This window comes from Aquarana catesbeiana, linkage group LG08 (genome assembly GCF_042186555.1).
Source record: "Aquarana catesbeiana isolate 2022-GZ linkage group LG08, ASM4218655v1, whole genome shotgun sequence".
NCBI classification, from domain to species: domain Eukaryota; kingdom Metazoa; phylum Chordata; class Amphibia; order Anura; family Ranidae; genus Aquarana; species Aquarana catesbeiana.
Genome location: NC_133331.1, coordinates 288,100,567 through 288,111,740, shown reverse-complemented (window position 1 = coordinate 288,111,740; position 11,174 = coordinate 288,100,567). Strand labels below are relative to the sequence as shown.

Sequence of the window (11,174 nt, the reverse complement as noted above, 5' to 3'; positions counted from 1 at the left end):
GCATGTCTGTCCACCATTCCCTATGGTTTGTGGAGGGGGCGTGTCTGTCCACCGTTCCCTACTGTTTATGGAGGGGGCGTGTCTCTCTACCATTCACTACTGTGTGTGGAGGAAACGTGTTTGATTACCGCTTCCTTGTGCTTGTGGAGGGGGTGTGTTTGTCTACAATTCCCTACTGTTTGTGGAGGGACGTGCCTGTCTACCGCTCCCTACTGTCTGTAGAGGGGGTGTGTCTGTCTACCGGTCCCTACTGTTTGTGGAGGGGGCGGGTCTGTCTACTGTTCCCTACTGTTTGTGGAGGAGGCTTGTCTGTCTACCATTCCCTACTGTTTGTTTACATTACATGACTTTAGCAACACATAAATGTTACCTCAACAGCCTATACGGGCCTATGGGAACAAGATAGGTAATAAAATACATTTACCAAGTTGCCGATTTCACTGTCCCGCCTTATGATAGCGCATTTATGAGACAACAGAGTTCCCCTTTAAATGGAAAGAATTTTTTTACTGTTCGAAGGGCGGGAACTATATTTTTCTAGAGTCCACACATGGACTCACCAACATAGGTACCTATCAACCTTACTGTGAGCAGCCATAGCGGCTGAAATCATGACTTCCCTTGAGGAACCGCCACTGGTGGCCAACGTCTGCCTCTGAGGAAGCATTCATGATTATATTGACCTCCCTGGTGGTGTTACTATGAAGTGTTGTATATGAACTTGGCGGCTATTAAATTCTATTTACACGTATAACCTGTTTAATTTCCTAACATTTACAAGACTGGACACAATTTTTTCTATCATTATTAGTGTACAGGCTTATGTGTGAAATAATGTTGGCCCACTATTGTGATCGACATACACTATATTGTCAAAAGTATTGGGACGCCTGCCTTTACACGCACATGAGCTTTAATGGCATCCCAGTCTTAGTCTGTAGGGTTCAATATTGAGTTGGCCCACCCTTTGCAGCTATAACAGCTTCAACTCTTCTGGGAAGGCTGTCCACAAGGTTTAGGAGTGTGTCTATGGGAATATTTGATCATTCTTCCAGAAGTGCATTTGTGAGGTCAGGCACTGGTGTTGGACGAGAAGGCCTGGCTCGTAGTCTCCGCTCTAATTCATCCCAAAGGTGTTCTATCGGGTTGAGGTCTGGACTCTGTACAGGCCAATCAAGTTCCTCCACCCCAAACTCGCTCTTCAATGTCTTTATGGACCTTGCTTTGTGCACTGGTGCGCAGTCATGTGGGAACAGGAAGGGGCCATCCCCAAACTGTTCCCACAAAGTTGGGAGCATAAAATTATCCAAAATGTCTTGGTATGCTGATGCCTTAGGAGTTCCCTTCACTGGAACTAAGGGGCCAAGCCCAAACCCCTGAAAAACAACCCCACACCATAATCCCCCCTCCACCAAATGGTTTGGACCAGTGCACAAAGCAAGGTTTGGATTTGCTTACAGCTTTCTGAAACACTGCTGGTGAAGTTTTTCAAACAGTAATTTGTGTCACCGCCCCTCTCATATTTATAACGAGGATGCTAATCTCAGGCCGCTCCCCTCACCCAATTCATCAGGAAAGAGTGGCACCATCATTTGCCTTTGTAATAGCCAAAGCTGTGCATAACTGTGAATCCTGTTGGTGAAATCTCACTTCGGTGTCCCTGGGAGATATAAGGTGCTGGTAAGGAATCCTGTTTTTTCATTTACAAAAAAGTCATTATCTTATAGGAAAGAACTATGATATGAATATGCAAAATAGGTATCTCAAGCCCCGCCCTCACCCCCCTCACCCACAATTAGCTATGAGACATCCATAGTGGCTCCAATTTTAAAGTAACAAGTGACATTGGTTTACATTTAGCCATGGGATGACTAAACAGAAAGATGGCCGTGCATGCAAGACAACATCCCCCCCCCCCCCAACTAAATCAGTTCCATGTTAAATATTTGGTGGGTTCCTCACCAAAAAAAATTTACACCTTTATCCACCATTATTAATAAAAAAAACTATTTTCTAGAAACCAACCCAAAGTTTGTTTCGTGAATTTTTGGTTACAAGAACAATAAAGCTTTAAAGGGTAGAACTCTAAACTGATAATAAAGGTAATTGCTTGGATTGGCTCGCTTAAAGGGATCAGTCTGCCCAAAAAAAAACACTGTTGCGTTAGGTCAAGGCACCCTCCCGTTTCTGATACCTATAAAGGACTCCAGTTTTGGAGTTCTGAGATCCAATGCAAAGCAGCCATTACAAGAGGGTTCCGCTTTCCTGCAGGAGGGGTGAGACTGTTTTGGCAGAAATTTAGGGATGGAAGAAGCATACTGCGTGGCAGATGGAGGACTTCAATAGTACCCTATGGAATTCTCTTGACCACACACCAACCTGGAGCCAATGACATGGGAACACGAGCAAAAATGTCACCAGTCATTCCACAGCACCAAGACTGGTAACTACTGCAGTTCGATGTATAGCGGTACAGCTGTCCTGAAGTATGTCTGAATTCTGCATGCTGCCTAAAACTCAAGATATCAAGCGTAGGAAATGATGGAACTTTAGAACAGCTAGGTTTACAGGTTCTCCAGTACTGACAAGTTTAATAATAACACTAGCAAAAAACTATTTCCAGAAAATAATTTATTTTTCCTATTAAAGAAGTCTCACCAAACATTTTATATGTTGCCTCTTCCTCCACATAAGCATCATCACTAGGTAGGCAGAAAAGGTGGCTTCAGCTCCCCTGTTCTAGTCCCACTGGCTTTTCACTGGTTGCTAGGATGCAGGCAGCAGGGCTGCACATTGGTTGCTAGGATGCGGGGTCATGCTCGTCCAGCTGCCTGCACCATAACGACCAATGACGCCTGCTTCCTAGAAACCAAAGACGCTGTGCAGCCCAGCCACCTGCATCCCAAAAGCCATTCATTCTGTGTGGCCTGGCATTCTGAGTCCTAGCATCCATTAAAAAGGCAGAGGGGATGGAACAGGGAAACTGGGTGGGAGCAATCTAGGTGGCACACCCTCTCCCCCTGGCATCCTCACTGAACAGAGGGAGGTGGAAACTGGGCTCAGCATTAGTAAGGCCCACAAATCGGGCTTCTGTCAGAGAAGGAGCACAGATACTGTTTCATTGAAGCTATTTCAACAGGAATGTATAAACCTCAATGTTAATAATGATCACAAATTGGGCTTCTGTCAGAGGAGCAGATACTGTTTCATTGAAGGTATTTCGACAGGAATGTATAGACCTCAATGTTAACGCCCACAAATTGGGCTTCTATCAGAGAAGGAGCACAGATACTGTTTCATTGAAGGTATTTTGACAGGAGTGTATAGACATTAATGTTAATAAAGTCCACAAATTGGGCTTCTGTCAGGGAAGGAGTACAGATACTGTTTCATTGAAGGTATTTTGACAGGAAAGCATAAACCTCAATGTTAGTTATGCCCACAAATCGGGCTTCTGTCAGAGAAGGAGCACAGATACTGTTTCATTGAAGGTATTTCAACAGGAATGTATAAACCTGTATTGAATTTATTAATGCTTGTGAGAGTTCCCATTTAAAGATCTTGTCCAACCAAAAAAAAGAAATGTGAAAGTGAACGTTGTATATCGGGAAGTGGCTGAAGTACCCATATACGGTACATTTAAACGTTATTCATCTTTTTGTTGCCTGCAGCCAAATCCAGGGCCTGATATATGCTAAGAAGTTATATGTCCGTGTACCTTTCCCTTTACTCCACAAGTAAACACTGAAATGGCTTTAAATGTGGAAAAATGTAATTGGCTACTCACTGAAATAGTTTTTGAAAAAAAAAAAAATAGTTTTTTTTGAAATCTTAAGTATTGTATTTTAAAAGCATTTAATCAGGTAAACCATCCACTGAGTGGGCGGTCAGGTGCTTGATCAGGAGGTTCTTCCGGGTAAAACTTTTGCCACACTCATTGCAGCAGAATCGTTTATCTTCTGAGTGTGTGGCTTGGTGACGCACCAGCTGCAATTTGTCGGTAAAGCGCCGTGCACAAAAGTCACATGAAAATGGCTTCTCCCCAGTGTGCGTCCGCTGGTGTGCAAGGAGCACAGAGCGCTGGTTGAAGGACTTGCTGCAGACTGAGCAGCTGAATGGTTTCTGCCCCGTGTGGATTCGCTGGTGCTTAGCGAGGTTTGACTTTGACGTATAACCTTTGCCGCACTGGGAGCACAAGATCAGCTGCGACCCCCTGTGCACAGCTTGGTGCGAGGCAAGGTAGTGCTTCTCTCGGAAGTGCTTGCCGCACTCTAGGCAAGAGTAGGGTTTTTCCCCGGTGTGAATTTTTTTGTGCTTGGCGAGGTTAGATTTGCTGGTAAAGTTTTTACCGCACAGCGGGCATGAGAACAGCGGTGACCCACGGTGGTGGCTCTGGTGTTTAAAAAGTTCTGAGCGACAACTAAAGACTTCTGGACACTCTGGGCACTTATAGGTCTTGGCATTGGGTACGGTTGGAGAAGATATGGGGTTGCACTGACCTATAAAACTATCAATCTCTGTGTCTGAGAGAGGCTGACTGTTTACGTTGGCGCTGTCTACCCCTGTTGGTCCATTTTCATGGCATCGAGGAATGCCTTTGGGTGTTGAGTTTTCACCTTTGGCAAGATGGTCTTCTTCAAGTTCATCCCCATTGCCCCACAGTTCCCGCTCGTCTTTAATTGGAAACGTGGTGAATTCTAGATCCTCGCAATCATCAGCCGAGGCTTCTGTCCCTACATCACAAAGTACCGGAGCACATGAACTTAACTGATGGTCCTGGAATTTGCCGGTGTCCATGCCTGGAGAGAAGTATTTCTGTTGACCCCTATGTTTTGATAATTTCGATCCTTCATGCTGTTCCAGTAATTTAGCTCCTTGGTGGGATTGGTTAATGCATTCACTCTGCTCTTGGACATGAGGTTGCTTAATCTGAATGTGCGGTCCCTCCGCCTTATGTTTGTTCTTGGGATTATCTGGGGAAAGAAAATAAAGACCAGTTAGAGGGAAATTTCCAGACATAGAAAAACTAGGTTTCAAGCAGTCATGGCAGCACCTAGTCATAGGACCACTTAAAACGAAGACAAAATTTTAAATACTTTGTGAGGAAAAGCCAAAATTCACTCAACTCGGAGCTAAAATAATATCTCAGAATTCCAACCTAGTACCTCATAGCTCTGAGCCAGCTCAGGCTATAGTCATGTGGTGGTCTCCTGAATTTATGTTAGTTCTAAATGTGGAAGGACGAAAGCCACTAGAGCAGTGGTCTTCAACCTCGGTGGCCAGATGCAGCCCTTTGCTTGCTTTTACCTGGCCCTTGGGGCACTGTTTTCATTCACTGACACCAACAATGGGACATAATTCCCCCCTCTGACACCAATGAAGGGGCAAAATCCTCCCAACGATGGGGCGCAATTCCTCCCAATGACACCAAAGATGGGACACAATCCCTCCCAATGACACCAACAAAGGGGCCCAATAACACCAATGATGGGGCATAATTCCTCCCAATGACACCAACAATGGGGCCCAATGACACCAATGATAGGGTACAATTCCTCCCCATGACACCAACAATGAGGCACAATTCCTCCCACTGACCCCAACAATGGGACATTGTTTATTCCCACTGACGTCAGGACCTTTTCAGCTCCCAGTGGCCACAGTCTGCCCCCCCTTAAGTCTGAAGAACAGTAAACTGGCCCTTTGTTTAGAAAGTTTGGAGACCCCTGCACTAAAGGATGCATAACCATTGCCTGGGGAAGGGACAAACTTCAAATAAAGGTAGATAAAAACCTATGGTTACATTGCTTTATTGGGAACATCAAAGGAGAAGAAGAGTTGTATTCCATATAAGGAACTTGGACTTCAAGCTACTCTATGGAAGTTGTCTTAAGTGCCTATGGACATTGAGGGGAGAAGCAAGGGGAGACAATTTCCTTTCTGTCACCAAAGAAATGTCTCTAGTAAGCGACGACGACAACCTTCTTACCCAGCGAGGCCAAGGGTTGCTGTTCCACTATCACAACATCTTCACAAAGATCCTCATTATCTTCTAAACAACCCAAAACCTGCAAAGAGGAACAGACAGTGATGATTTGACACCATATAGGAAACCCCAAACCCGTCTCTCCCTGCTCCTGGATAACGTCATTCTCAGCACCGCTCACCTCCCCTGTCAGCAGATGAATAATGTTGTTGGCAACCTGGAGAATCTTCTTGACATTTCTCGTCTCAGGTGGAGGATCCATGTTGGGGCCCTGGGTCCTACTCCATGCACTGGATACACAGGGGCGGCTGATGGATTTTTCCACAACGATGTACTCCTGTCCATCGAAAGACAATGTTACATGTTACTAATCGCAGCCTGTAACACACTCCCAGAATCCTCCTCACCTCTCCGGTCAGGTCTGTGTTTTATTAATAGAGATAAGAGTGATGTCATGTGACCTCCCAGAATCCTCCTCACCTCTCCGGTCAGGTCTGTGTTTTATTAATAGAGATAAGAGTGATGTCATGTGACCTCCCAGAATCCTCCTCACCTCTCCGCTCAGCAGGTGAATGACCTCCAGCGTCAGGCTTAGCATCCTCTCCGTAAAGTTCTTCTTGTCCATCTCTAGAGCCTCGGAGGGCGTTGGGTTCTCCACCTATACAGAAACATCGGAGAAGAATGGTGACAGTAAAACCGTATTTTACAAACAGGCAAGCATCTGTTTATATCTGATTTTGGATACAGTTTCTCAAGAATGCCTCTATTTGCACAATGAAGAAACATCTGCATGTCTGAGAGGTGGCAGCAGTGCACTCTGGGAAATGGCGGAGCGGAAGTTGTGGCCCCAGATTGTCGAATTGTCACCTTCCACATTGTGGCCCCTCCTACTAACCAGGATTATTTATAATAGGGGCCCTGCCAATCATCCATTCACCTCTTCCCCTCTGTGTAAACCCCTATATGGATCAATGGTTTTATATAAAGGCTATGAGTCTTTATATAAAACCCTTAATAAAAAAAACAAAGTCAACTAACATTCATTTTTTTAGGTGGTAGCAAACCGAGATCTTACATGAAAACTCACTTCCATGGGCTGCAGGGCACCGGAAATGGCAGCACAAAACAAAACAGGCAGCTGAATGCTGAAATGAATGGAGGAAGCTGCATGTCACATGATAGCCCTGCGTTCCACCGGACTTCCGGGTTTTGCGTTTCAACTAGCTTCCTGCTTGTGCTGCCATTCCGAATCTGACCAGGAGATGGCAGGGCAGCACCATAAACAGAGTCAGGTTTGCCTGTAACGCTGATTCTGGGTTATCTCACTGCCATCTAGTGTTCAATCTGCATATTGCAGACAAAATTATAATATTGTGCTGATTTTCACCCTAAAAGTGCATTATTTGGTAACGCTGAACTACAGCTATGATCTTAAAGTGTTACTAAACCCAGCAGCCTGCGTTCACTACATCTGGTCTCCAAGAGTGCACAAATTATTTTAGTAAACATCAACTGCTAAATATCTTTTTTCATCAGCAGTATATAGCAGTCTTATGACTTCTATCAGTGTCTGGTTAAAGCTTGTAGGAGGAGTTTTAACTCTCCTCTGACTGTCCTATGAGCCCCCCCCCCAAAAAAAAACAAAAACAAAAAAAACAAACAAAAAAAACCTCTCTAGCAATACAGACCAAACTGAGCATGTGCAGAGTGCCTCCAAGGCCCTATTCTATCAGCAGATGGATTGGGGACAGTGGAAGAAGGGGAGGATCAGAGAAGGTAGGATCAAGCAGCCTTTTTACACAATGCAGAGGATAAACCCCTTAGGTTCCACAGTGAATATAACAAGCAGGGGCGGACTGACCATTAGGTCACTCGGGCGACGACCGAGGGCCCGGTGTCCAGTAGGGGGCCCCACAGTGTTGCCAACCACCCGTAGATTTAACCCCTTTTTGGGGCTGCCCGTTAAACTCCGCTATGGGCATCGGTGCCCGTAAAAAAGATGGCCGCGAGCAGACCATGGAACTGCGCATGCGCCGCTCCAAAGCCGGCCGGGCTTGTGAAAACTCATCCGCGCTCGGCCGGGCGGCGCATGCGCAGTAATGTAATGGCACCTCCCGGCGCCATTTTTGAATAGATGCTCGGGACACTATGGCAGAGGTACAGACAGAGGAGCCGAGCAGGGGTGAGGACTGAGAAGGAGGAGGAGAGTAAAACTGTGGGGAGTGAGAATGGGGGACATCGCTGGGAGCCCGGAGGCGGTAGAGGGTGAAGCTGTGGCATGCAGGGGAGGGACAGAGACTGATGTGTTCTGTCCACCATCATATTACTTCTCCACATCATCAGTGCTGTGTCCTCCTCCTGTGCCCCTTTCACCTCTCCACAGGTCAGGGCAGCAAAGTGCTGCCCTGATCTGTGGAGAGGTGAAAGTGGCACAGGAGGAGGACACAGCACTGATGATGCAGAGAAGTAATATGATGGTGGATAGAGGAGGAGGCTACTGTGAGGGGGTGAGGAGGACACTATCATGTCCGCAACCTCTGTCCACCTCCTGAAGTATATCTGCAACCTCTGCTCACCTCCTGTAGTATGTCTGCAACCTCTGTCCACCTCCTGAAGTATGTCTGCAACCTCTGTCCACTTGCAATATGTCCGCAGCCTCTGTCCACTTGCAGTATGTCTGCAACCTCTGTCCACTTGCAGTATGTCCGCAACCTCTCTCCACCTCCTGCAGTATGTCCGCAACCTCTGCCCACCTCCTGCAGTATGTCTGCAACCTCTGCCCACCTCCTGTAGTATGTCCGCAGCCTCTGTCCACCTCCTGAAGTATGTCTGCAACCTCTGTCCACCTCCTGAAGTATGTCTGCAACCTCTGTCCACCTCCTGAAGTATGTCTGCAACCTCTGTCCACTTGCAATATGTCCGCAGCCTCTGTCCACTTGCAGTATGTCTGCAACCTCTGTCCACTTGCAGTATGTCCGCAGCCTCTGTCCACTTGCAGTATGTCTGCAACCTCTGTCCACCTCCTGCAGTATGTCTGCAACCTCTGTTCACCTCCTGCAGTATGTCTGCAACCTCTGTCCACCTCCTGCAGTATGTCTGCAACCTCTGTCCACTTGCAGTATGTCCGCAACCTCTGTCCTCCTGCAGTATGTCCGCAGCCTCTGTCCACTTGCAGTATGTCCACAACCTCTGTCCACCTGCAGTATGTCTGCAACATCTGTCCACCTCCTGCAGTATGTCCGCAACCTCTGTCCACGTGCAGTATGTCTGCAACCTCTGTCCACCTCCTGCAGTATGTCCGCAACCTCTGTCCACCTGCAGTATGTCTGCAACCTCTGTCCACCTCCTGCAGTATGTCCGCAACCTCTGTCCACCTGCAGTATGTCCGCAACCTCTGTCCACCTCCTGCAGTATGTCCGCAGCCTCTGCCCACCTCCTGTAGTATGTCCGCAACCTCTGTCCACCTCCTGCAGTATGTCCGCAGCCTCTGTCCACCTGCAGTATGTCCGCAGCCTCTGTCCACCTGCAGTATGTCCGCAGCCTCTGTCCACCTGCAGTATGTCCGCAGCCTCTGTCCGCCTCCTCTATCATGTCCGCAGCCTTTGCCCCTCTCTGCTTCCATCCCAGGGATCCCTCTCTGCCTCCCTCCTAGGGGTCCAGGGGTGTACACATGTTGCAGCCTCAGCAGAAATTATACACCTTGTCACGCTTGGCATGGGGCTTGCTCTGCAAAGGTTGTGCAACCTTATGCAGTGCAGCGACCAAGTGGCTAAAGCAGGCTATTAAGGAGGTGTTGTATTGCCTCATCACATAACCTGCTCTAAGCCCTTGGATCCCACACTAGCATGCTGCTACTGCGTGCATTACACATGGTTGCTGGGTGTTTGCAGAGTGGCCCTATCCACTTGATTGGGTCACGATCACCCACCAAAAGCAACAGGGGGTATAATTCCTGCCGCAGCATGTGTCCATCCTCAGCTGCTGCCTCTGCAGCTAAAGGGGGTAGAGACCAATGTATGTAATGTGGGCAGTGTGGCAGGGACACAGGGGGGCCCCATGATCTCCTATGGCCCGGGGGCCCCATGAGTTGTCGTTCCGCCCCTGATAACAAGCATGCTTTACTGCATATATAGACTGATTTGACTGTTGTGGTAACATTAACACTTTAATTGCATACTTACTATACATTAGACAAGTACACTGTCAAAAAATTCATTAGTTTTCGTTTCTTTTTTCGAGTCATTCATTATGATCACAATTCGTAAATTTGAAAAAGAATTAAAAAAAAAACGTAAATTCAAAAAAAAAACGTAAATTCAAAAAAAAAACATAAATTCAAAAAAAAAACATAAATTAAAAAAAAAATATCGTAAATTTGAAAAAAAATCGTAAATTCAAAAATAATCGTGAATTAGAAAACCTGAAAATTCAAAAATCTGAAATAATAACTAACTAATAATAACTTAACTATTACTAACTATTATTGGAATTTACTTTCAAATTTGGCTGTTAGTGAACATAACGAATACGAATTTATCGGAAGTTACGAATCATCCGAAATAATGAATGCCGCATATAAACAAATGGAACGGAACAAATTAATAATAAATAACAATAATAATAATGATAATTAAAAAAAAAATGTATTATTATTATCATCATTTATTATTATTCATTTGTTACATTCCATTCGTTTAAGATGCGGCATTCGTTATTTTGGATGATTCGTAACTTCCGATAAATTCGTATTCGTTATGTTCACTAACAGCCAAATTTGAAAGGAAATTCCCATATCTATAATTTAATAGTTAGTAATAGTTATTATTTATTATTTCAGATTTTCAAATTTTTGGGTTTTCGAATTTCCAAATTACCAATTTTTTTTCGAAATTCCAAATTTCCGATTTTTTTTTGAATTTCCCATTTTTTTTCAAATCTCCTAATCTCCAAATTTCTAAATTTCCGGGGTTTTTTTTTAAGAATTTCCGATTTTTTTTTTAATTTCTTCAGAATTTCCGATTTTTTTTCAATTTCCAATTCTTTTTGAATGTACGAATTTTTTTGAATTTACAAATATTCGGAAAAGTTTGTTAAACAGGTTTTTGTTAATTCGGATATTTCCGAATTTCCGATTTTTTTTGAATTTCCAATTTTTTTTTCAAATTTCCTAATTTCCGTTTTTTTTTAG

General features: G+C 45.1%; 1 protein-coding gene across 2 annotated transcripts; it reads right to left on the bottom strand.

The window, feature by feature from the left end:
• Positions 1-2,628: 2,628 nt before the first annotated feature.
• LOC141106633 (uncharacterized) lies at positions 2,629-7,172 on the bottom strand. Of its 2 annotated transcripts, none has more exons than XM_073597571.1 (5): positions 7,062-7,172; positions 6,540-6,644; positions 6,168-6,323; positions 5,990-6,068; positions 2,629-4,973 (listed from the first exon to the last, which is right to left on the bottom strand). In XM_073597571.1, the coding sequence occupies exons 1-5, from the start codon at positions 7,077-7,079 to the stop codon at positions 3,856-3,858; spliced, it is 1,476 nt and encodes a 491-aa protein (XP_073453672.1). In that variant the 5' UTR covers positions 7,080-7,172; the 3' UTR covers positions 2,629-3,855. The 2 variants fall into 2 exon arrangements, with proteins under 2 accessions (XP_073453672.1, XP_073453673.1); XM_073597572.1 differs by having other exon boundaries at positions 7,074-7,172.
• Positions 7,173-11,174: the final 4,002 nt, after the last annotated feature.

What these genes read in the sequence shown, in the direction of transcription:
- LOC141106633 (XM_073597571.1), bottom strand. An exon ending in TTCACCTGCTGAGCGGAGAG is followed by an intron (nt 6,324 to 6,539) that starts GTGAGGAGGATT and finishes TTCGATGGACAG; the next exon opens with GAGTACATCGTTGTGGAAAA. An exon ending in TTCATCTGCTGACAGGGGAG is followed by an intron (nt 6,069 to 6,167) that starts GTGAGCGGTGCT and finishes TCCTCTTTGCAG; the next exon opens with GTTTTGGGTTGTTTAGAAGA.